The 27,637-nt window shown below is 36.6% G+C and overlaps 1 protein-coding gene across 8 annotated transcripts in view; it reads right to left on the reverse strand.

Annotated features, from left to right (window-relative positions):
• ZFYVE28 (zinc finger FYVE-type containing 28) overlaps positions 1–27,637 on the reverse strand; it is a 267,258-nt gene that overhangs the window by 169,429 nt on the left and 70,192 nt on the right. For all 8 annotated transcript variants that reach the window (XR_008913103.1, XM_007496838.3, XM_007496839.3 and 5 more), the window contains one exon: positions 20,890–21,030. Coding sequence is in view for 5 of the 8 variants with exons in the window: in XM_007496838.3 (XP_007496900.1) it covers positions 20,890–21,030 (141 nt within the window). In the remaining 3 variants the exon portion in view is untranslated. The remainder of the gene's footprint in view (positions 1–20,889; positions 21,031–27,637) is intronic.

The following is a 27,637-nucleotide window of genomic DNA, read 5'->3' on the forward strand; positions in this document are numbered from 1 at the left end:
TTAGAGCCAAAATTGCGAAGTACAGGCAGCAACCCAGTTGAACTCTCCCATGTAATAGTTAAAAGGAATTGTTGAGGATTAAAAAGGTACAGCTGATAAGGAAGGTTTTGTAACAGGGAATGGAGGAGTTGAAGAGACAGAAGGAATATGGATGCTGGTGAGGTAAAAGGAGAGAGATACCCCCTGCTGAGAGGCTATCTTTGAAAAATGGGGTTCCCAAGAAATAGGCCAACTATGATAGCCTGAGGGATGTCTTCTCTATTGATTGCTATTGAAGATTCCCCAGAGCAGGTAAGCATGGACCCCCTGAGGGACAAGCCTCCCCTCAGACCAAGGTCTCCTGGCAGGGGTCCAATAAAGACTGTCTATGGTTGAAAGGCTGTCCTTGGGTTCAGCTCACTCTGTGTCCCCCTGAAATGATGGTCCTGTTATCTGACTGTGGTTATTTAAAATAAAAATGAATTTTAATAACAAATTTGGATTGGGGAGGTATCAAGGAAGAGGGAATTGGGATTTCCCTAGATTGGGTTTGAGTCTCTCTCAGCTTTTGAGCTGAGGCTAGGCCTCAATGGCTGGTGTAGGGTTTCTTTTATTCCTGTTTATGCTAATCTGTGCTAGTTTTCTTAAATTCAAAGTCTTAGCAGTAGACAACAAGAGGAAGAAAAGGTTCTGACCTTCAGAGTTGGTTGGGCCTGTCTCTTCCAGCTGACGTCCCTCAAGACTGGCCTTACAGTTCTAACCACTCCCCTTCAATCCTTTTGTTTGATGACATGATCACAGGAATCCAGGTAGAGCACACAATTGGGAAAATATCCAGAAATTGAGGTACTTCTATCCCAAAACAGGGAGAGAGTCCCCTTCCAGGATGAGGGCTAGGAAAGTTTGAGACCAAATGCCACTCCCAGTTGCCACATCCCCCACCACCTCTCATTGCTGTCCATAGATTTCACTCTAAACTTCCAACTCCTGTTTGTTCTACCTGAGTGGCAGAAAGTCCAAAATTTGCTTCAGTTTTCCTTTCCACACCCAACATTCTCCTCCAAACAACTTTAAAATTATATCTCAAATCTTTGGAGCAATAAAGTCAACAAAAGGTTGGAGGTGAGACATTTTTCCAGACTAATACAATTTAGGAGATTGAGAGGAAAGTTCTGTAACACTGAGGATGGGCACAGGCCAGCAGCATGTCTTGGAGAATGTAGCAGCAGCAGCAGCAGATTTAAGAACTCTCAGCTTAGAGATGATATGGGGATTGGACAACTAATCAAAAATAGAGTACAGGATTTCCTTTCTTGTCACAGTTGGCATTGATTGGCAACTCTACTGACCATAAAAGAGTTCTATATCCTGGTTCCAGGACAGAGAATAGTACTTGTGATCACTCAAAAGGGAGCATGTGTCCTGGTTGCAATTCCATGGCAGAGAAGAGCACTAGCATTTGTGATTTCAGGAGAACAGAGGTCCTGATTCCACTTGCAGGGCCAAGAAGAACACCAGTGTTTTCAAGGGAGCATAGTACAAACTAGGAGAGGAGTGACCATACCTCTCCCAGGATCACACAACCTTGGAAGTACTGAAAATTTACAGTTTCAGAATTAGCTCTGAAAACAACCATATGAAAAAGCCTAAAGTGTGGCACAATACATTCCCACTCCAAGGTGAGCAGGGATCATCTTTAACATAAAGTTCAAAGTAAAGAAATAGGCTGGAAAACCAAACAAACAGCAAACAAACAAACAAAACAACAGTTGACCATAAAAACTACTACAGTGAGAAAGAAGACCAAGACACAAACTCATAAGAAGATAACAATGTGAAAACAGTGACAAGAAAGAAATATACTAATTAGGCCAAAGTCCAACAAAAATTCCTGAGTTAAGGAAAAAGCCAAGAATGACAGAAGAAAAAAATAGAGAAAAGATGACAATGATATAAGAAAATTATGAACTGGAGAATTAACAACTTGGTAACAGGCAAAAAAAGTGCTGAAAAAAATGTCTTGTAAAGCAGAATTGGTCTAATGGTAAGGGAGGCATGAAAATTCACTGAAGAAAAGAACTCTTTTAAAAGCAAAATTAGTCATTAAGAAAACTAATTACAAAAGCAAACTAAACAAAATAATTTCTTTAAAATTAGAATTGAGTAATAGGATGCTAATAACTTCATGAGACATAAAGAAACAATCAACCAAATCCAAAAGAATAAAAAATAAAAGAAATGTGAAATAGCTTATTAGAAAAACAACTAACTTGAGAAATAAATCAAGGAGAGATAATTTAAGAATTATTGAACTACCTAGAGACTTATAAAAAAAGAGCGTATACATCATATTTTAAGAAATTACCAAGGAAAACTACTCCAATAAAATAGATCTAGAGGGCAGAAATGGAAAGAATCAACCAACCATCTCCTGAAAGAGATCACAAAATTAAAACACTAAGGAACATTATAGCCAAGTGGTCAAGGAGAAAATACTGCAAGCTGTCAAAAGGAAAGAATTCAAACACTGTGGAGCCACAATCAAGATTACACAAGATTTAACAGATACCACAGTAAAGGAGTGGAGAGCTTGGACTATGATATTTAGGAAGGCACAGGGGCTAGGATTACGACCAAGAACAACATATAGAGCAAAACTGAAGATGGATATTTAAAAAAATAGAGGACTTTCAAGCATTCCTGATGAAAAGACTAGAATTAAAAAGAAAATGTGACATGCAAATACAAGACTCAAGAGAAGCATACCAAGATAAACATGCATGAGAAATGATAAAGGATGAAAGGAGAGAAATCATATGTTTAAACTCTTTACATTCCAATATTTCCTACAGGAGAAATAGGTATATCATGAACTACTGGTGGAACTGTGAACTGGTCCAAATATTCTGGAAAATGATTTTAAACTATGCCCAAAGGGTTACAAAACTGAATATGCCCTTTTATTTGGGGCAGGGGTGTGCTAAACACTTTATAAATGTTATCTAATTTTATTCTTATACAATCCTGATGGGTAGGTGCTATTGTCACTACACTTTACAATTAAGGAAATTAAGGTAAATAGTATTTAAGTGAATTGTTCAAAGTCAAACTGCTATTAAATATCTAACTTCAAATTTGAACTCATATCTTCCTAACTCTAGGCCCAGAAGTTTCTCTTCTCTACCATGAATGTGGTTGATGATGTTAATGCTGATGCTGATGTTGCTGATGCTATTGCTGCTGCTGATGTTGATGTTAATGATTATGTAGATATTTATGATGATAATGTTGGTGGTGTTGTTGATGTTGATAATGTTGATGTTATTAATGATGATGATGATGGTGATGTTGATGATGTTGACGATGTTGTTGCTGATGCTGCTGCTGTTGATGACAATGATGTTGGTGTTGATAATGTTGCTGCTGCTTCTGTTGTTGCAGCTGCTGTTGTTGTTGTTGATGCTGCTACTATTGATGTTGCTGTTGTTATTGGTGATGATGATGATGATGATTGAATTTGGAGTTGGAAGTTTTTTTCCCATTTGAACTTTTCTGGCCCTTCCCACTATAATGATTAAATTTTTCTTGGAAACTGTCTCCAACCTCTTTTACCCTTCCATTCTCCCCACTTCCCCCCATGCACTTCTTTAGGAAATATAAAATTACCCCATTTTATTTCTTTTCCCATTTTTCTTAGTATTATCCTTTCTTTTTTAGCTGTGAATTTCAAAACTACTCAACCCTGTTCAAACCATTCTTTAGAGGATGGGATTTGGCTATTTCCTGATCAATAACAATGGAGATACTTGGAATGACAGAATCAGGTCTTGGAAACTACAATCTCCACCCTACTCAGGGTAACAGGATTTAGGAAGGGCTGCAGCAAAGCTCAAAATTTAATTATTTGAGAATATGACCTTCAACAGACATGTGCAAAGGGGACAGCTCTCTGGGTGGTCCTGGGTGAAGCTAGAGCCACCACTGGCACAGGTGAGACACAGGAAGTGAGGTAGAGGACAGATGAGGAGTCTGTGAACTTCCTGTGTGGAGGGAGAGTGTGGTTGTTGGAGCCTGGTGCTTGGAGTGAAGGCCCTTGGACTGTTTCTCTATTTTGGTCACGTGAGTGATAGGGACTGATCTCTTTTCTTTGCCTCGGCTATCCAAGGCCTCGGGCCCTTGGCCCAGCCTAAGTAGAGTGGGTATTTAAGCCCTATTCCCTTTTCTCCCCTTTCCCTTTCTCTCTCTCTCTCTCTCTCTCTCTCTCTCTCTCTCTCTCTCTCTCTCTCTCTCTCTCTCTCTGTCTCTCTCTCTCTCTCATACCTTTCTTCCTCCTGTTAGTAATTAAAAAAAAAAACTCCATAAAAGGTTGACTGCTGACTTGAGTTTTCATTTAGGAATTACATAGCTGAATTCCTTGGCGACCTTAAATTAATATATATGTCTTTTAATGTGATTTCCATATCACATAGCCACTAGTTCATATATATATATACACACACACATACACATATATATGTTTTTGACATTTCATCCTATACATTTTGTCCCTGTTCCCTCTAAATATACTTCTTCTAGCTACTATGATGATAACAATTTTTAAGAGTTACCAATATTGGGACTTCCGGTTAAGATGGCGGCTTAGAGAAAGCTAAAGTTCAGATCTCCGGAAAGCCCTTCCCGACCGATCTCAAACTACAAGCTCCTAAGGTGCCGAAATTCAAAACGATCAAGAGCACAGACCCTGGGAACCCTCCTTCTGGACCTGGACCCGGATCAAAAGGTACGGCTCCCTTCAAAAGCCAGAACCCGAGATCACTCGGACCTAAGGGGTAGGAGCGCAGAGTCCAAGGCTCCCGGAAGCCGCAGCCCCGCCGGGCTCAGAGAGCAGGGTCCTCGGAACAACAACCCTCAGGGCCTTCTATCCGAGTCCCAGTGAAAGTCACAGCCCTCGGAGCTCCCCCGGCAGAGAGTAGGGTCGAAACAACAGCAACCCTCAGGGTGGGCAAGACAGCCTCACGGGCTGGATCCTGCTATCTAAGTCTCAGTGAAAGTCCCTGCCATCGGAGCTTGGGGAAGCTGCAGCCCATCCCCCCGCAGGCCAACGAAACAGCCTCACGGCCAGCGATTCTGAAGGCAACCTCCGGAAAGGAACCCGACCCAGAGAGCCGGGGGGAGAGTGTGGCCTCGTGGTCCGACCCTCCCATTCCAGTTCCAGTGAGGCATATTCAGTTTAACCCAGGGAAAGCTCATAGAACTGACAATCTGCCCAGGACTAAAGCCTCTGAACACCAGACAGAGATAAGAAAAGCTAATCCTCCACATTCAGAGATGGCAAACTCCACAGAAGCACAGAAGCCCCAAAATACCAAGAAAAATAAGAAGAAAGGGGTGACTTTGGACACATTCTATGGAGCCAAAATACAAAATACAGAGCAGATAGAAGAAGATATACAAGAAAATGCTCCAAAATCTTCCAAAGGAAATGGAAACTCTCCACAAACCCATGAAGAATTTGAATCAGAAATGACCAAAAAGATGGAAGCCTTCTGGGAGGAAAAGTGGGAAATAATGCAAAAGAAATTCACGCATCTACAAAACCAGTTTGACCAAACTGTAAAAGAAAACCAGGCTTTAAAGCAAGAACTAATAAAGCAAAGCCAAAACACCAAGAAATTAAAAGAGAACATAAAATATCTCACCGACAAGGTGATAGATCTGGAAAATAGAGGGAGAAGAGATAATTTAAGAATAATTGGACTCCCAGAAAAGCCAGAAATAAACACCAAACTGGACATGGTGATACAAGATATAATCAAAGAAAATTGCCCAGAGATTCTAGAACAAGGGGGCAATACAGCCACTGACAGAGCTCACAGAAAACCTTCTACACTAAACCCCCAAAAGACAACTCCCAGGAATGTAACTGCCAAATTCCAAAGCTATCAAACAAAAGAAAAAATCCTACAGGAAGCCAGAAAAAGACAATTTAGATATAAAGGAATGCCAATCAGGGTCACACAAGACCTTGCAAGTTCTACTCTGAATGACCGTAAGGCATGGAACATGATCTTCAGAAAGGCAAGAGAGCTGGGTCTCCAACCAAGAATCAGCTACCCAGCAAAACTGACTATATACTTCCAAGGGAAAGTATGGGCATTCAACAAAATAGAAGACTTCCAACTTTTTGCAAAGAAAAGACCAGAGCTCTGTGGAAAGTTTGATACCAAAAATCAAAGAGCAAGGAATACCTGAAAAGGTAAATATCAAGGAAAGGGGAAAAATGTTATCTTCTTCTTTTACTCAAACTCTCTTCTATAAGGACTACATTTATATCAACCTATGTATACTAATATGTGGGGAAAATGTAATGTATAAATAGGGGGTAAAGAAAGACCAAATAGAATAATCGTTCTCACACAAAGATTCACATGGGAAGGGGAGGGGAAGAAAACTCCTATAAGAAGGAGAGGAAGAGGGGGGGGTTTACTTAAACCTCAATCTCAGGGAAATCAACTCTGAGAGGGAAAAACATCCAGATCCATTGGGATCTTGAATTCTATCTTACCCAACAAGGGTAAGGAGAAGGGAAAACCAAGGGGGGGAGGGGGAGAGGGAGAACAAAAAGGGAGGGAAAGAGAGGGGGGAGGGGGAGGGAAGAAAAAGGGAGGGACTAAAAAGGGAAACATCAAGGGAGGGGACAAGGGGGACTGATTCAAAGTAAATCACTGGACTAAAAGGTAGAGCCGAAGAAGAAAAGGTTAGAATTAGGGAAGGCAATCAAAATGCCAGGGAGTCCACAAATGACAATCATAACTTTGAACGTGAATGGGATGAACTCACCCATAAAACATAGACGAATAGCAGAATGGATTAGAATCCAAAACCCTACCATATGTTGTCTTCAAGAAACACACATGAGGCGGGTTGACACCCACAAGGTCAGAATTAAACGATGGAGTAAGACCTTCTGGGCCTCAACTGATAGAAAGAAGGCAGGAGTGGTAATCATGATATCTGATAAAGCCAATGCAAAAATAGACCTGATCAAAAGGGATAGGGAAGGTATTTATATTTTGTTAAAAGGCACTCTAGACAATGAGGAAATATCATTAATCAACATGTATGCACCAAATAATATAGCACTGAAGGAAGAAATAGACAGTAAAACCATATTAGTGGGAGACTTAAACCAACCATTATCAAATTTAGATAAATCAAATCAAAAAATAAATAAGAAAGAGGTAAAAGAAGTGAATGAAATCTTAGAAAAATTAGAATTAATAGACATATGGAGAAAAATAAATAGGGATAAAAAGGAATACACCTTCTTCTCAGCACCACATGGCACATTCACAAAAATTGACCATACATTAGGTCACAGAAACATGGCATACAAATGCAAAAAAGCAGAAATAATAAATGCAGCCTTCTCAGATCACAAGGCAATAAAAATAATGATTAGTAAAGGTACATGGAAAACCAAACCTAAAACCAATTGGAAATTAAACAATATGATACTCCAAAACCGTTTAGTTAAAGAAGAAATCATAGAAACAATTAATTTCATCGAGGAAAATGACAATGGCAAAACATCCTTTCAAACCTTTTGGGATGCAGCCAAAGCAGTAATCTGAGGTAAATTCATATCCCTGAATGCTTATATTAACAAACAAGGGAGAGCAGAGATTAATCAATTGGAAATGCAAATGAAAAAACTCGAAAGCAATCAAATTAAAAACCCCCAGCAGAAAACCAAATTAGAAATCCTAAAAATTAAGGGAGAAATTAATAAAATCGAAAGTGATAGAACTATTGATTTAATAAATAAGACAAGAAGCTGGTACTTTGAAAAAACAAACAAAATAGACAAAGTACTGGTCAATCTAATTTAAAAAAGGAAGGAAGAAAAGCAAATTCATAGCATTAAAGATGAAAAGGGGGACAGCACCTCCGATGAAGATGAAATTAAGGCAATCATTAGAAATTACTTTGCCCAATTATATGGCAATAAATACACCAATTTAGGAGAAATGGATGAATATATACAAAAATACAAACTGCCTAGACTAACAGAAGAGGAAATAGAATTCTTAAATAATCCCATATCAGAAATTGAAATCCAACAAGCCATCAAAGAACTTCCTAAGAAAAAATCCCCAGGGCCTGATGGATTCACCTGTGAATTCTATCAAACATTCAGAGAACAGTTAATCCCAATACTATACAAACTATTTGACATAATAAGCAAAGAGGGAGTTCTACCAAACTCCTTTTACGACACAAACATGGTACTGATTCCAAAACCAGGCAGGTCAAAAACAGAGAAAGAAAACTATAGGCCAATCTCCCTAATGAATATAGATGCAAAAATCTTAAATAGGATACTAGCAAAAAGACTCCAGCAAGTTATCAGAAGGATCATTCACCATGATCAAGTAGGATTCATACCAGGGATGCAGGGCTGGTTCAACATTAGGAAAACCATCCACATAATTGACCACATCAACAAGCAAACTAGCAAGAACCACATGATTATCTCAATAGATGCAGAAAAAGCCTTTGATAAAATACAACACCCATTCCTATTAAAAACACTAGAAAGCATAGGAATAGAAGGGTCATTCCTAAAAATAATAAACAGTATATATCTAAAACCAACAGCTAATATCATCTGCAATGGGGATAAACTAGATGCATTCCCAATAAGATCAGGAGTGAAACAAGGATGCCCATTATCACCTCTACTATTTGACATTGTACTAGAAACACTAGCAGTAGCAATTAGAGAAGATAAAGGAATTGAAGGCATCAAAATAGGCAAGGAGGAGACCAAGTTATCACTCTTTGCGGATGACATGATGGTCTACTTAAAGATTCCTAGAGATTCAACCAAAAAGCTAATTGAAATAATCAACAACTTTAGCAAAGTTGCAGGATACAAAATAAACCCACATAAATCATCAACTTTTCTATATATCTCCAACACAGCTCAGCAGCAAGAACTAGAAAGAGAAATCCCATTCAAAATCACCTTAGACAAAATAAAATACCTAGGAATCTACCTCCCAAGACAAACACAGGAACTATATGAACACAACTACAAAACACTCTCCACACAACTAAAACTAGACTTGAACAAATGGAAAAACATTAACTGCTCATGGATAGGACGAGCCAATATAATAAAAATGACCATCCTACCCAAACTTATTTATCTATTTAGTGCCATACCCATTGAACTACCAAAATACTTCTTCACTGATTTAGAAAAAACCATAACAAAGTTCATTTGGAAGAACAAAAGATCAAGGATATCCAGGGAAATAATGAAAAAAAACCCCATATGATGGGGGCCTTGCAGTCCCTGACCTAAAACTATATTACAAAGCAGTAGTCATCAAAACAATTTGGTACTGGCTAAGAAACAGAAAGGAAGATCAGTGGAATAGACTGGGGGAAAGCGACCTCAGCAAGACAGTATACGATAAACCCAAAGATCCCAGCTTTTGGGACAAAAATCCACTATTCGATAAAAACTGCTGGGAAAATTGGAAGACAGTGTGGGAGAGACTAGGAATAGATCAACACCTCACACCCTACACCAAGATAAATTCAAAATGGGTGAGTGACTTAAACATAAAGAAGGAAACCATAAGTAAATTGGGTAAACACAGAATAGTATACATGTCAGACCTTTGGGAGGGGAAAGGCTTTAAAACCAAGCAAGATATAGAAAGAATCACAAAATGTAAAATAAATAATTTTGACTACATCAAACTAAAAAGCTTTTGTACAAACAAAACCAATATAACTAAAATCAGAAGGGAAACAACAAATTGGGAAAAAATCTTCATAGAAACCTCTGACAAAGGTTTAATTACTCATATCTATAATGAGCTAAAACAATTGTACAAAAAATCAAGCCATTCTCCAATTGATAAATAGGCAAGGGAAATGGATAGGCAGTTCTCAGATAAAGAAATCAAAACTATTAACAAGCACATGAAGAAGTGTTCTAAATCTCTTATAATCAGAGAGATGCAAATCAAAACAACTCTGAGGTATCACCTCACACCTAGCAGATTGGCTAACATAACAGCAAAGGAAAGTAATGAATGCTGGAGGGGATGTGGCAAAGTAGGGACATTAATTCATTGCCGGTGGAGCTGTGAACTGATCCAACCATTCTGGAGGGCAATTTGGAACTATGCCCAAAGGGCGACAAAAGAATATCTACCCTTTGACCCAGCCATAGCACTGCTGGGTCTGTACCCCAAAGAGATAATGGACACAAAGACTTGTACAAAAATATTCATAGCTGCGCTCTTTGTGGTGGCCCAAAACTGGAAAACGAGGGGATGCCCATCAATTGGGGAATGGCTGAACAAACTGTGGTATATGTTGGTGATGGAATACTATTGTGCTAAAAGGAATAATAAAGTGGAGGAGTTCCATGGAGACTGGAACAACCTCCAGGAAGTGATGCAGAGCGAGAGGAGCAGAACCAGGAGAACATTGTACACAGAGACTAATACACTGTGGTATAATCGAATGTAATGGACTTCTCCATTAGTGGCGGTGTAATGTCCCTGAACAACTTGCAGGGATCCAGGAGAAAAAAACACCATTCATAAGCAGAGGGCAAACTGTGGGAGTGGAAACACCGAGAAAAGCAACTGCCTGAATACAGAGGTTGAGGGGACATGACAGAGGATAGACTCTAAATGAACACTCTAATGCAAATACTATCAACAAAGCAATGGGTTCAAATCAAGAAAACATCTAATGCCCAGTGGACTTACGCGTCGGCTATGGGGGGTGGGGGGGAGGAAAAGAAAATGATCTATGTCTTTAACGAATAATGCTTGGAAATGATCAAATAAAATATATTTTTCAAAAAAGAGTTACCAATATTATCTTTTCTTATAGGAATACAAATAATTTGAACTTATTGAGTTCTTTTTTTAAAAAGGGGGTTTTTCCCCACTTCTTAATTACTTTTTAATAATTCTCTTGAGTTCTGTGTTTGGGCATCAAATTTTCTGTTCATTAGGTCTTTTCTTTAGGAATGCTTGGAAACCTTCTATTTTATTAAATAACCCTACTTTATCCTGCAAGAATATAGTCATTTTTGCTGGGTAGTTGATTCTTGGTTGTAGACCTAATTCTCTTGCTTTCTGAAATAAAGCCTTCTGGTCCTTCAGTGTGGATACAGTCAAGTCCTATGTTATCCTAACTGTGATTCCAGGATATCTGAATGGTTTCTTCTTAGCAACTTATAGCATCTTTTCCTTGGTCTGGGTAGTTCTTGAATTTGGCTATAACAAATCCTGGGCATTGTCAATTGGGGATTAAATGCAGCAGATGATCTGTGGATTCTCTCAATCTCCACTTTTTCAAGAATGTTGGGGCAGTTTTCTTGGATAATTTCCGGTAGAATGATGTCCAGGCCTTTTCCTTTGTCATGATTTTCCAGTAGTCCAATAATTCTTAAATTGTCTCTTCTGGATCTATTTTCTAGGTTCATAGTTTTATCAATGAGGTGTTTCATATTTTCCTCAATTTTTTTATTCTTTTGATTTTGTTTTATAGACTCTTGTTGCCTTGTGAAGTCATTTGCTTCAAGTTGTTGGATTATAATTTTTAAAGTCTTAATTTCATTACTGGCTTTTTGGTTATCCTCCTTATGATCTTTTTCTTTGTAGGTCATCTTTTACTTTGTCTCATTTTTAAGCTGGTCAACTCTGGTTTTCAAGACGCTATTTTCTTATTTTAGTTCATGTCCCTCTACTTCCAGATGACCTATTTTGCTTTTTAAATTCTTTTCTCAATTATCTTCAGCCTCTCTTAATTGTTTTTTGAATTGTGTTTTGAGTTCTTCCAAAGCCCAAGTCAAATTCACTGGAGTTTCTGTGTTTTTTCTTGATGTTCCTTGGTGTTCCTCTGTTCCATTTGCTCTTCATTCATTACCTGGATAGAAGTTGTTGATTGTAATTTCTTTTTTCTTTTTCTGTTGTTTACTCATATTTTTTTCTTCTTTCCCCCCTATTATTGGCTGTAATTTTGCTCCTCTGATTATTTGTTGTATCTGTGGGTTTGGTCTATTCTGTCCTGAAGAGGCTTCTTCTCTGCTCTGCTCTTTGACTAGATTAGGCTGATGGAGTATTAATGAGCCCTGAGATCACGTCTTTCCCAGCTGGCAGCAGAAGCTAAAGGTGTAGGTGAAGGTGTGGAGGCTGAAGTGAGCTGTGCTTCCTGCCCTGCTATCAAGGTATTCTCTTGTAGTTGTAGCTTTCACCCTGGGATCCAAGACAGGAGGATTCTTATGGAGGCTCTCAATGCAGTAGATGGGGGAGGGTGTTGGAGAATGACCTTCCCTGCCTTCTGAAGGCTTCCTATCTGCCCTATTGAATAACTAGATTAAGCTAGGGCAGAGCTGATCTATGGAGCTAGATGTGCCCTGCGGCCAAAATCTCAAGAAGCGGAAGCCTAAGATGGAGAGTAGTAAGTGCAACTAGGCTGCCCTCCCCTCCACAACTCTCCTCCAGCTGCCTCCCCGGCAGCTGTGGTCAGAGTCCCGAGCCTGTTATAGCTGCAGAAGCAAGGCTGGAGCCCTCGCCCCCAGATTCAGTGAACACCAGAGACTCAGCACAGTAGGTGGGGGAGGGGTCCTGGGACCTTCTTTCTTCCTTTCCTTATACCTGAGGATTCAGGATTCTTTGCACACCTTTTAAGTTGAATGGAGCAGGGGGGTCCTCCAACTCTGTCCTGTTGTTAGATTTGGTTTTCTGTCCCCTCAAAGCACTTTGTTTTTGATTGGTGAAGAAGGGTTTTCACAGAATTCTGTACTTTTGCTACTTCTAAGATGCCATCTTGATTCTGCCTCCCCCCACCCATATATAAACTTTGATCGAGAAATACACTACTAGGTCTGTACCCCAAAAAAATTAAAGAGAGGGGAAAAGGACCAATATGGATAAAAATATTCATTGCAGGTCTTTTCATGGTAGTAAAGGTCTAGAAATTAAGAGGATGCTCATTAAATAAAGAATGGCTGAACAAGTTATGGTATACGATTGTGATGGAACACTACTGTCGAAATTATGAGGATGTGGTTCCAGAAAAAAAAGTGAATATCTATATTAAAAAAAGCAAAGTGAAGTGAAAAAAACTGAGAGACCATTGTCCACAGTAATAGCCATGTTGTAATGATGATCAACTGTGAAATACTTGGGTACTCTGATTAATACAATGATCCAAGACAATTTCAAAGGATTATTTCAAAGTACAATTTCAAAGGAACAAATGCTATCACCAGACAGAGAAATGATGAACTCTGATTGAAAACTGAAGTATAATTTTATTTTTTGTTACTGCTTTTTGAGATATGGCTAATATGGAAATATTTTTTGCATTATTTCATGTGCATAATTGTTATAATTTTGCTTGTCTTCTCAGTGGATGGGAGTGTAGGATTGAGGACTAGAATTATAACTCAAAAAATGTAAAAAAACAAAACTAAACATATAAAGAAATTAGATCTAGGCCAAAATCATACTCTATACACCAATGTCCTAGCTATAAATGGCTAAATCATAAACAAATTAGAGGAGAAAGGAAGGAGATACCTTCCACAATTCTGCAGAGAAATGTTCTTAACTAAATAAGATATAGAGATCACAAGGGATAAAATTAATGTTTAGAATTATAAAAATGAAAAAGAAATGCAGCTAAAATCTTAAGAGAAACAACTGGGGAAATTATTATGGCAAGTTACTCCAATAAAAGTCAGAGAGCAGAGATCTAGAACTGGAAGGAGCTTTATGACATGAAATCAAGCCTGAATATTTCAAAGAGAACAAACACAAAAGTAGTATCATAAGTGGAATTTGAACTTAGGACCTCTGCCACCAGCCTCACTACTCCTACCACTGAGTGATTCAAATATACAAGAATAAGAGTCATTTGTTGGTAAATAAATGAGTTAAAAGATAAAAAGTCAATTCTCAAAAGAAGAAAAATAAACAATCAACAACCATATAAAAATGCTCCAAATTCACTAATACTAAAAGAAGTGCAAAATAACACAACTATGAGGTTCTACCTTATATGCATCAGATTCTCAAAGGTAATCAAAAAGGAAAATGAAAATTATCTGAGTGAATTGAGAGTATATGTTCACTAATGTACTTGGTATGGAGCTATGAATTATTCTAGGCATGTTGGAAAGCAGTTTGAAGTCATTCCTCCAAAGGTAATATAAGGGTTAATTGATAGGAGTTTGACAAAAGTGAGGAGAGCAGTTTGATAAAATGCTTAGTTTAATCTGAGAAAAAATACAGATAGAAAATTGAAAGGAGGAAAGAGAGATTATTACTCTAATACCATATGACTATACCTAAATTCCTAATCCTAATTAAAATTTCTAAAAAACCCTGCTAAAACTGTCATCAAGGATAAGTTCTTCTGCCTGGCCAGACCAGGCCTAATCTAACCTACTCTACCTATAAATTTATTCACTAACTACCTACCTATACTAATGAATAAACATTTATCACCTATGAACTCCTTAAATCCATTTCTCTAGCCCAACTGTCAGTAATAAAAACTGTCAGTAATGGTTCTTGACTGAGAGGCTGAGACTGACCTCCTGTTCCCTCCAGGTCCAGAGGCAAAATCTCAATTATCAACTGATTCCTTCCTTACATATTTTCCTCATCTCCTAGGTAACCAAATCTTGAGCTCTCTCTCAGAGACACCTGTCAGTTTCTATTTAGAAATCCTTCTGTTTCTCTCTTAAAGAGACAAAGGGAGAGATTAAGAAAATCCCTTTAAAAGTACTAAACTGTACATACTTTTAACCTAGCAGTACCAATATCAGGCATGTACTTCAATGAGATCAAACGGGAAGGAAAGAACCCATATGTTTATGGTAACACTTTTGGTTGAAGCAAAGAAAAGGAAACTAAGGAAGTGCCTATTAGTTGAAGAATGGATAAAAAAAATATGGTATATTAACATAATGGAATATTATTTTGCTATAAGAAATGACTTAAGGAAGTATTTTTTAAAACTGGGAAAACTTGTATTAATTGATGCAGAGGGAAGCCAACAGAACCTGGAGGGGAACTTATGATGTCTATAACACTGTAAAGAAAAAAAGCAGTTAGAAAGTCTTCAGAATTTTTTTTTGTCAATGCTGTGACAAACCACGACTCCAAATAAGACTAATAATGACACATGCTTCCTACTTTCTGATGGAATTTTAATGGATTACTGATGTAGAATGAGACATGTATTTTTAGATGTGGTCAGTATATGGATTTGTTTTGCTTAACTATGGTAATTTGTTATAAGAGAAAGGTTTTGTTTTTTTAAGAGGAAGAGAGATGAGAAAGTAAATGGTTATAGTAATGGCATAAAAAGAAAATAAAGAAAAGAGTATTGATGAAATATTTTGAAATATGCACAGATGAAAACAGGCAGAAGTTCAAAAGGAAACAGACAAGCAGAATAGCTTTGAAACTAAAATTGAATTAGTATATACTTAAAAGTTTTACATAAAATATGGGGATTTCAAATACAATCTTCTATTTTTTTGTTTTTGGGAATGTTCATGTTTGTTTTCTGCTTAACAATTCAGATTATCCAAAAATATATAAATTTTTGAATAACAATATTAATGTTCTACTGGAATTGCTTTTTGGCAGCAGAGTATGGGATATAATTGCTTCTGCAGAACTAAAAATGACATTACAGAGGACAATGGAGAAACAACTGATAGGCATGAACTGACTAAAAGAGATTATGTGTGTAGAACTCCAAGAAGAGGCACAAAGGATGCCATCTAGGAGTTGTAGGATTGGAAGAAAAGATAGGTTGTTTTGGGGGGCAAGGGCATGGGAGGACAGGTGGACAGTCAGCATTTCACTGGCACACTCATAATGTCAAGAGAAAGCAAGAAAGCCCTCTAGTCTGTTGGGTGTCCACCTTCTCCTGGGGAATGTATGAAGGTCACAGAAAAGAAATACCCAAGATGAGTAAAGCATGAATGAATTAAGATCTATGTCTATCAAGTATATGACTATCAAGTATTTGAAAGTAAATAAAATATCTTGAAATGTCTAAACCCACTTGCTGTTTCTCATTTTGAACTTTAAACCATTTTAAAGAATAGTGATTTAACAACACATATACGCTAATGTAAAGTTAATTGAACTTTTTTACTCATTTTGAAAAGTTAAGTACATTAAAGGGAAAAGTAGATATTTAATCAGTAAATAAACTGTCAAGATTTTTTTTTAAGCTTGAGGAAAAAAATTCCCTCTTTCCTATCCTAACTTTGCATAGTGATATACTGACTACAATAGAAGGAAAATATGAAAAATAAGTTGAAAATCCATCAATAAATATTTTTTAAGAACCTTCTATCTGTCAAGTATTATGTTATGTTCTGGTGATACAAAGACAAGCAAAAGATTGTTCCTGACTTCAAGAAACTTACAATCCAGTGGGGAAGACAATGTACAAATAATTATGTGCAAACAAGTTATAAAGGATAAATATAAAATAATCAACAGAACGAAGGTACTAGAATTCAAAGGGATTAGGAAAGGCTTCTTGTATAAAGTAGTCCTTTAGCTGAATCTTGAAGGAAGCCAGGTAAACCAGGAAACACAGGAGGCAGAGATGAAAAGGGAGATGAGAGACTACTCCATACATGAGGGACAGCCAGTAAAAATGCCAAGGACATTTCTATATATTTGTTGGAGATTTATATCCCTGAAAAGAGAGGGAACTTTCCCAAAAATGTGTAAATTCTATTTCACAGTTGCTAGAAGACTGATAGATTCAAAGTTTGAAAAAATGTCTTTAAGATATATAAATCTCGGGGGTAGCTGGGTAGCTCAGAGGACTGAGAGCCAGGCCTAGAGACAGGAGGTCCTAGGTTCAAATCTGGCCTCAGACTCTGGGCAAGTCACTTAACCCCCATTGCCTAGCCCTTACCACTCGTCTGCCTTGGAACCAATACACAGTATTGATTCCAATACGGAAGGTAAGGGTTTAAAAAAAAAAAGACATATAAATCTCTGTAAATCTTTTTAAATGCAAAGGTTAATGTGTTGGAGTTTATTTGATTTTGGAAAGTATTACATTTTCTCTAGCAGTTACAAAAAAATTAAAGATCAAAATTTTTAACTGTGTGTAAGGGAGAAATACTGACACTATTGCTGAGGTGGGAAAAAAAGCTTTCATATGATTCCATCAAGACTGAATTGGAAGAGGAAAAAAATGATTGAATGCTGAAATTGAGAATTCACTTACTTTTTAATTAGATAATTATGGACTTCTGGTTTTGATTTCAAAATTTTATCTGAATTACTTTCTAATGCTGGCCAATGGAATCAAAGTGTGGTCCTTAAACTGTGTCAGAAAGTTATGTGAAACTAGTAAGTTATGGATTTGAATCATATTTCTATGTGAAGAATGATTTTGTATATTCAAAAGGAGGCAAAGAGTAACCAAATTCTGCTTCTGAATAAGAGTCTAATAGCAAAAATTGATTTGTAAAATTTTTCTGTATTTTTTATTCTTTTTTATGATTTTTATGATTTTTCAAAATGATTTTATTCATTTGAATTCTTCACAGTTATAATTTGTTTAATTATGGATGTGGTGGACAGCATATTGTAATGGGAGAGAAACTGTACTATGATTCTTAATTGGGAATATTTCACTATTTAGGGTTTAGATAAACAACTACATATAGAATCAACTGATGGTGGACTTCTGAATATACTCATCATGAATATCAAACCAGGGAACAAAACTTTGGAAAGAATACTAGGTGGATAATTGTATTCTTGTATCCAGAATGCAAATGAGAAGGAACAAGTGGTTTTATTTACATAAATTTATAGAATAGTCTATGCCTGGTCTAGTCCATGAGTACATTGATCTGGAGAAAAGACAGAAATAGTAATAAGACAGATCCCTTGAAAAGCCAGCTGGGCAACCTGAGAACCATTGGTATAGGTAAGATTTCATTTATTTTAAAGCTCTTTTTATATATCAAATAGAAAGCCACATGGATCACTTGTGATACAGACTCAGATTACACTGTCAAAATGATATTCTGGGAGTTTAGGCCATATGACTAGCAATAAAAAAGATTAGTAACTATTTCTTCTTTAATCCCCTCCCTCTTAATGCTTGAAAAGGAATGATATGTCCTGGATATACAGTAATTACAGCTAAATCTAAAATATAAAAGAATTCTGAGCAGGTAAATTCCTTATGAAATGCTAGAAAACTCTAAAACTTAAGAGTGTACACCTAGCATCTCTCTCCCAATCACTTCTATGTGTTTGCCACAGATATGAAAACTTGCGGACTAATTTGGATTTAGCCCTAAGGTAGGAACCCACAGATGCTTCAAAAAATTAAGTTCCAAGAAAGACCCTGACAGAACACTCCTTCAATACTCCATTCCCAGATTCTTCATAGCCCTGAAAAGGAAAGGAGAGAAAAAGACAACTCTTGGAAACTGAAGACATTCTGGTTTTACTCTGAGGTCTAAGACAGAAATCCTGCAAAACTTCAACAACTCTTATCCTACCTTCACTCCATGAAAAGCAGTAGAAACTTATGCTGCCTAGCCAAATAAAGGAAAGTCTATAAGCAGAGGGAGGAAATCCAAGGGGTTGAGATATAGGGCACAAATGAGGACAGTTTCTCTAGGCCTCAAACAAACAAACAAACAAAAAAAAAACCAAGCAGGAGTCAATCTTGTCTTCCCACTCACTCCCTAGATTATTCAGGGCATGGACCCAGGCTGGCAAACCCAAAATCCCTCCATAGAAAGGGGCTGGGGTATAATCCAACTTTGAGAGTCTGCTTACCCAAAGGAAATGTGGCCAGAAAGTGAAGAATAGATAATACAAAAAAGGGCTAGGAAATCAAACCTATCAAGAGAAAATGCCTCAATAAAATCATCACACAAGCAAATAAATCAACAGGGAATCTTAAAGCCAAAAGGAAAAATGAATAAAACCTCGAATGATAAGGGCTAGGGTCACACAGCTAGGAAGCATTTCAGACCAGATTTGAACCCTAGCCCTTCTGTCTCTAGATCTCACTCTCTATTTACTGAGCCACCTGGCTGCCTTAAAACAGAACTCTCTTAACAAATATTATCATATGAGGGAAAATGAACCGATAGTGTCTGATTAAAGAAAGAATGTAGATTCATCAGAGCCTAGATCAACAAAAAGGAATTCCAAAATAGTTCAAAAGAAATAAAATTCACAAAAGTCAGATATTTGAGCTTTTGATGCAAAAAGTTAAAAACATAATTAGCAGATTAGAAAAAAAAATTGAACCCATGATAAAGAATCTAAAGAAGTAAAAGAGAGATTTTTTAAAAATATAAAACGTAAAAATGTTGTAGGGAGGAAAATTTGGCAGAAGAAAAGCAACAGAAATATTTTTATAAAAACACATGAATTCTAAAGAAGCTAACCTGACCTTGAAGACAGGATATGTAAAGATAATTTAAGGTCTAGTAAAAGAACATGACCCATTAAGAAACCTGAATTAAGAATGTAACAATAGAAGGAAACTATAGACAACAAATCTTTGACTGAGAATCCTCATAATACAACCAGAAAAAAAAATCTCATGCTTCAAACTCCAAGATAAATAATAGGTTAAAAAGAATTATTAGAAAAAGAAAGTCTGATATGCACCAAAATATTTATAGTAGTGTTTTGTGTGCTAACAAAGAACTGTAAACAAAGTAGGTGTCTATACACTAAGGAATCACTGAGTAAATTTTGGCTAATTAATGTAATAGAATATCACTATTATAAGGATGATATTAGAAAATAAGTATTGTTTTATTAGTTTAGAGATAAGAAGTAGAGTGGTTGGCCTGAGAAAGAATTAGAGTTTGAAGCAGAACTGAGAGAGCGTGTTGGTTTCAAATGTTGACAGTTATAACTGTTTTTTCTATGTCAATTACTCTCTCTGGTAGTTGGTAGAGACACACACTCAGAGACTCTCTCTCAGGGTTGGAGGAAGCAACATCTTTGCCTTTCTCTCTGTCTGAGGGAAAGACCTAAAGGAGCTTAGTGTTTTCCTTTCCCAACTTGGGAAACACTATTGACTATCTATTGTGGTTTTTATACGTTGATTTAACTCTGAGAAGACCAAAGAAAAAGCTGGTCTTTGGTTTGGACTCTGAGTCTGTTAAAGCTCTTGGTCCTAACTTGATTCTTGTTGAGGCTCAACCAGCTAGCCTTTGTTATTTTATAAATTGAAGGTGAAGTTAAGAATTGTAAGTATAATAGTGGTAGTTTTATTTAGAATAGGATAGGGTTAGTTAGATCAGGGAGGATTAGTGTAGTCTGTGAAACACAGGAGAAGTGGTTCCTTGTGGAACCTAGGAGTTTATTTGGGTGGATTTAGAATTCGTTAGAATTAGAAATCATTATCCTTACATATTTCAATAAATATATATTTTTAATAATAAGAGTTTTTAGCATCCTTGTGCCTGGCCCTGAAGGGGAAGTTCACATTTGAGCTTCACTTCACGTCATCACTACATGTTAGCTGGTTTTCTAAATCTCATTATCATGTGAATTAGATTTTCATTTATTTATGATCTTGTGCAAAAAAAAGGAAAAAAGTTCATCTGTATGTATATATTTTTTCTATCTAATTGTAAGTTCCTTGTGGGGAGGCTATGTTTTATACTTTTAGAATAACCTTTAGTGTCTAAACACAGCACAGTTATCAATACTAATAAATATACATAAATTTAATAAAGTAGCCAAAGTCACATTAGAATTAAATCAAGAAAAATAAGTTCTTAAGAAGTGCTTTTTTATGATAACATATTTTCCTTACCTGACATGAACGGAACTGGTTGACTAGTAACGTACATCTCTGTGGATCTTTTCTTCCATCCAAGCTGTCCAATTCAGCAGCTACTTGGTTTAACTCTTCATCTGCATAGTAGAACTGGGCAAGAAGTTGTGGATCTGACCTCTGCAAAGATGATATATGTGAGTAATATTATTCTAGTTGTTAATGCAAATTCAAGTAAGATACCTACTAATATTTGCATACTTGAAGGTTTAAAAGGAAAGATGCTTTTACCAGGTCAGGGCAACATTTCATAAAATAGCAACAGGGGCATATTAACTTAGTTTTAAAATATAATGATGTCTATTTTTATTGCATTTTTATTTATTTTTTAAAAATATTTTCCTATTATATTTTAAACTGGTTCTAGCATTCCAGAATATTGTCTTCTCATACTTCTATTCTACAGTCAGAGATAAGAGGAAAAAATAGTCATTAGCTCATCCATTTAATTTCATCAAAAGATGAATTTAAAAATATGAAAAACTGAGGCGGAGTCAAGATGAAAGTTTAGAAACAGCCAAAGTGGAGTCCTCTGTGAAAACCATTCCATACCAATCAAAAATAAAGTGCTTCAAGGGGAACACAAAACCAAATACATCAAAAGAACAGAGCTGGGGGACCCTTCTGCTCATTTCAACTTAAAAGGTACACATAGAAGGTTGAATTCTCAAGTTTAAGAAAAAGAAAGAAGGAAGGTCCAAGGACCCTTCCCCCACCTATTGTGCTAAGACTCCAGCAAGTGCTGAGATCTTGGGGCAAAGGCTCCAGCCTGGAGGGAGTGCCTTGCTACCACAGCTATGTGAAGCTCAGGGCTCTAATCACAGCTGGCAAGAAGGCAGCTGGAGGAGAGGGGCAGAGAGGGGCAGTCTGGTTGCAGCCTTCAGCTACTAGTCCTCCATCTTGGGCCTCTGCCTCTGGAAGTTTGGGGCTCAGGGTACATCTAGCTCTGCAGATTATCTTGGCTGGCTTAAACCTAGCAATAGTGCAAATAAGAAGCCTTCAGAGGGCAAGGATGCTCAGTTTCCAACACCCCTCCCCCACCTACTGCACTGAGACCTGTGTTAAGAACCCAGCTGACTGGAACCCCAGGGTGAAGGCTGCAACCTCAACAGAGCACCTTGGTACCACCACTGGAAGCTAAGGGCTCTGACCTGGCAGGGAGGTGGATGTCAGAAAGGAGTAGAGAGGGGGATAAGGGTAACTACCTTCGGCCTCCACACCATCACCTTCACCTTCAGCTTCTGCTGGCAGGTGGGGGAGATCTGGCCTCAGGGCTCATTAATACAACAGGTCAGCTCCATTAGCTTAATCCAGTTCATCAATAGAGCAGAGAAGAAGCCCCTTCAGGATATAATAGGCCAAACCCACAGATCCAGCAAATAATCAGAGGATCATGATTACAGCCAATGATGGGGGAAAGAAGGAAAAAATATGAGTAAACAACAGAAAGAAATTACAATTGATAGCTTCTATCAAGGTAATGAACAAAGAACAAATGGAAGAGAGTAGGACCAAGGGATACCAAGCAAAAACTCAGGAACTCCAGCAAATTGGACTCAGGCTTTGGAAGAACTCAAAAAATACAATTCAAAAAACAATTAAGAAAGGTGGAAGACAATTGGGAAAAGAATTTAAAAAGCAAAATAGGTCATCTGGAAACAGAGGATAATGAACTAAAACATGAAAATATTGTCTTGAAAGCCAGAATTGACCAGCTTGAAAATGAAGCAAAGAAAGTGAAAGATGACCTACAAAGAAAAACAGACCAAAAGGAAAAGAATTACCAAAAAGCCAGGGATGAAATTAAGACTTTAAAAATTAGAATCCAACAACTTGAAGCAAATGATTTCACAAGGCAGCAAAAGTCTATAAAACAAAATCAAAAGAATGAAAAAATTGAGGAAAACATGAAACACCTCATTGATAACATTATGGACCTGGAAAATAGATCCAGAAGAGACAATTTAAGAATTATTGGACTACTGGAAAATCATGACAAAAGAAAAGGCCTGGACATCATTCTACAGGAAATTATCCAAGAAAACTGCCTTGATATTCTAGAATAAGAGGGAAAAGTGGAGATTGAGAGAATCCACAGATCACCTCCTGCACTTAATGCCCAATTGTGTAAAAATATTATTTTAAATTCCTTTTGAGAAGAATTTTAGGTTAAGAAACATCCTACCTCTCCGAATCCAGAAACTGAACTGTTTGGAGAAGACACCATGAAGATACCTCCAGACCACAAGCTGCACGAGAAGACCAAGAATGAACTTTGGGTGTGCTTGATTTAACATTTATTTGTATGTATACTTTCATGCCAAAGGGGACTGCCCCCTAACTGGTTTTTTCTCAATGTAATTATTAGTAATTATTGGTTTTGTTCTTTTTTCCTCTTATCCTCAAATTATTGTAATCTTTAAGTTGATTATGTTTTCATGATCCTTTTGGGGAAACTGGTTTCCCAATAATGATCAAAGGGGGTGAATGTAAAAATGGAGATTTGAACCCCAGACTTCAATCCCCAGAAGTCCTTAGTACTTCCCAGAATTCCCTATAATCTCACCTGAGTCCTCACCTGAGTGCGAGAACACAATTTAGTATTTAAAGGGCTCTCTGGGGGACAGCTGGGGAGCTCAGTGGATTGAAAGCCAGGCCTAGAGATGGAAGGTCCTGGGTTCAAATCTGGCCTCAGACACTTCCCAGCTGGGTGACCCTGAGCAAGTCACTTAACCCTCATTACCTAGCCCTTACCACTCTTCTGCCTTGGAGCCAATATACAGTATTGACTTCAAGACGGAAGGTAAGGGTTTTAAAAGAATAAAAAAATAAAGGGCTCTCTGCCTCCCAAGAGCTCTCTCTTCTTCCATTTCTAAGCACATGCATCTCTCTACCTGGCAGGCAAGATGTAATGAGTAGGTTGTGAATGAGCTAATGTGCCCTAGGCACCTGCTTTTCTTATTTTGTATTTTCTTATTTCCTTGATTTCTAATAATCTTTAATAAACCTCATAAAATATAATACTGTTTAGTAGAGAAACTAATTTAACTTTAACAATCAACAATTCCCAGGATTGTTATAGCAAAATTCAAGAACTACCCAGACCAAGGAAAAACTATAAGCTGCTAAGAAGGAACCATTCAGATATACTGGAACCACAGTTAGGATAACATAGAACTTGGCTGCATCTATACTGAAGGACCAGAAGGCATGGAATATGAAAGCAAGGGAACTGGGTCTACAACCAAGAATCAACTACTCAGCAAAAATGACTAAATTCTTGCAGGGGAAAGCATGGTTATTTAATAAAATAGAAGACTTCTAAGATTTCCTAAAGAAAAGACCTAACGAACAGAAAATTTAATACCCAAACATAGAACTCAAGAGAATCACCAAAAGACAATTAAGAAAGGGGGATAAAAAACATTTTTTGTGGATTCAAGAAGTTCAAATTACTTGTATTCCTATAAGAAAAGATGATATTGGTAACTCTTAAAAATGTTATTATCATCAGAGTAGCTAGAAGAAGTATAGTTAAAGGAAACAGTGACAAACTGTATAAGATGATATGTCAAAAATATAGATATATAAAAACTACGGATAAAAAAAGGGGATAATACTATGTGAAATGGGAAAAGAGATAAAATGGGGAAAATAAATGAAATATATGAAATCATAAAGAAGTGCATGGGGGAGGAGGGGAGAAGACCAATACAATGGAAAGGTGGAAGCATATTGAAATTGACTCAGAGAGGGAAGAACAATCAGATCCATTGGGGCAGAGAATTGTATTGTACTTTAAGGGAAGTAGAAGGGTAATAAATGGGCTGGTGGAGAGGGGAGCAATATAAGAGAGGGAGAGATTAGGGAGTCATTTAAAAGATATTAGAGTAAGAGGGGAATAAATAAGAAGAGATGGGTTGGGAAGGGGAGTAACATTACAGAGGGGAAAGGGGGGAGACTGAATAAAATAAAATAAAAGTTGGAGGAACAGTAAGAGGGACAAGAGAAAAGGCAGAATGAAAAGAAGAAGTCAAAATGGAAGGGAATACACAGACAGTAATCATAACTGTGAATGTGAATGGGATGAACTCACCAATAAATAGGAAGTAGATAGCAGAATGGGTTAAAAATGAGAATCCTATCATATGTTATCTACAAAAAAACATACTTGAGGCAGGTATACATAACCAGGGTAAAGATAAGAGGGTGGAGCAGAATTTACTGGGTTTCAACTGAGACAAAGAAGGCAAGAGTAGCAATTAAGATCTCAGACAAAGATAAAGCAAAAAATAGATCTCATTAAAGGAGATAAAGAAGGTAATTATATCTTGATGAAAGGCAGTAGAAATAATTAAGAAATATCAGTACTCAACATATATGCACCAAATGGTACACATTCAGATTTCTGTAGGAGAAACTAAAGGAGCTAAGGAGGAAATAGATAGTAAAGCCATAATAGTAAGGAACATCAACCTTATCAACCTTTCTCTACCACAACTAGATTGAACCAAAAAGTAAATAAGAAAGAAGTAAGGGAAGTGAATGAAATGTTAGAAAAATTAGAGCTAATAGCTATCTGGAGAAGAATAAATAAGAATAAAAAGGAATATACCTACTTTTCAGCAGCACATGGCACCTATACAAAGACTGAACATGTACTAGGGCACAAAAACATTGAAAACAAATATAGGAAAGCATAAATAATAAATGCAATTTTCAGACTATAATGCAATAAAAATAATAATCAATAAGGGCTTGTGGAAAGGCAGATTTAAAATTAATTGGAAACTAAATGATCGAATTCTTCAAAACTGGTGGGTCAAAGAACAAATCAAAGAACCAAATCCTGATTTCATTGAAAAGAATGAAAATGAGGGAATAACTTATCAAAATCTATTAGATGCAGTCAAAACAGTACTCAGGAGAAAATGTATATCCCTGAGTGCACATATCAACAAATAAGAGAGGAAAGAGGTCAACGAATTGGGTATACAACTTAAAAAACTAGAAAGAGAACAAATTTAAAACCCCCAGATAAAAACTAAATTGGAAATCATAAAAATCAAAGGAGAAATTAATAAAATTGAAAGTAAAAGAACTATTGAACTAATAAATAAGACTAGGAGCTGGTACTTTGAAAAAAAACAAATAAAAACAGATAATGTACTAGTTAATCTAATTTAAAAAAAGAAAGAAAACAATCAAATTAATGGTACCAAAGATGAAAAGATCGACCTCACCTCTAATGAAGAGGAAATTCAAGTAATTATTAAGAACTATTTTGGCCCAATTATATGGCAATAAATATGACCACTTTTGTGAAATGGGTGAATATTTATAAAAATATAAATTGCCTAGAGGAAATATAATACTTAAACAATCCCATCTCAGGAAAAGAAATTGAAGAAGACAACAAGGAACAACCTAATAAAAAATCCCTGGAGCCAGAGGGATTCACAAGTGAATTCTATCAAACATTTAAAGAACAACTTATCCCAATACTCTACAAACTATTTGACAAAATAAACAAAGAAGGAGTTTTGCCAAATTACTTTTATGACATAAATATAGTACTGATTCCAAAGCCAAACAGACCAAAAACAGAAAGAAAACTTCAGACCAATCTTCTTAATGAACATTGATTCAAAAATCTTAAATAGAATACTAGCAAAATGATTCCAGAAAGTTATCATGAGGATTACTCACTATGATCAGATGGGATTTATACCAGGAATGTAAGGATGGTTTAATATTAGGAAAACCACCCATATAATTGACCATATCAACAACCAAACCAACAGAAATCACATGATTATTTCAATAGATGCAGAAAAAGCCTTTGACAAAATACAACACCTATGCCTATTGAAAACACTAGAAAGTATAGGAATAGATGGGCCTTTCCTAAAAATAATAAACAGTAAATATCTAAAACCATCAGCAAGTATCATCTGCAATGGGATAAATTAGAAGCATTCCCAATTAGATCAGGAGTAAAACAAGGATGCCCATTATCACCTCTACTATTTAACATTGTACTAGAAACACTAGCAGTAGCAATTAGAGAAGAAAAAGAAATTTAAGGTATTAAAATAGGTAATGAGGAGACCAAGCTATCACTCTTTGCAGATGATATGATGGTCAACATAAAGAATCCTAGAGAATCAACTAAAAAGCTAGTAGAAATAATCAACAACTTTAGCAAAGATGCAGGATACAAAATAAACACACATAAATCATCAGCATTTCTATATATTTCCAACACATCTCAACAGCAAGAGTTAGAAAGAGAAATTCCATTTAAAATCACCCTAGACAATAGAAAATACTTAGGAATCTATCTGCCAAGACAAACACAGGAACTATTAGAACACAACTACAAAACACTCCCCACACAATTAAAACTAGATCTAAATTACTGGAAAAACATTAATTGCTCATGGGTAGGATGAACTAACATAATAAAAATGACAATCCTACCCAAACTAATTTACTTATTTAGTGTCATACCCATTGAACTACCAAGAAACTTTTTTACTAAATTAGAAAAAAAAAAACTATAACAAAGTTCATTTGGAAGAACAAAAAAATCAAGAATAACAAGGGAAATTATGAAAAAAAATGTGAAGGATGGTGGCCTACCAGTCCCAGATCTCAAACTATACTATAAAGCAGTGGTTATCAAACAATATGGTACTGGCTAAGAGACAGAAGGAAGGATCAG

This window comes from Monodelphis domestica, chromosome 6 (genome assembly GCF_027887165.1).
Source record: "Monodelphis domestica isolate mMonDom1 chromosome 6, mMonDom1.pri, whole genome shotgun sequence".
Classification (NCBI taxonomy): Eukaryota; Metazoa; Chordata; class Mammalia; order Didelphimorphia; family Didelphidae; genus Monodelphis; species Monodelphis domestica.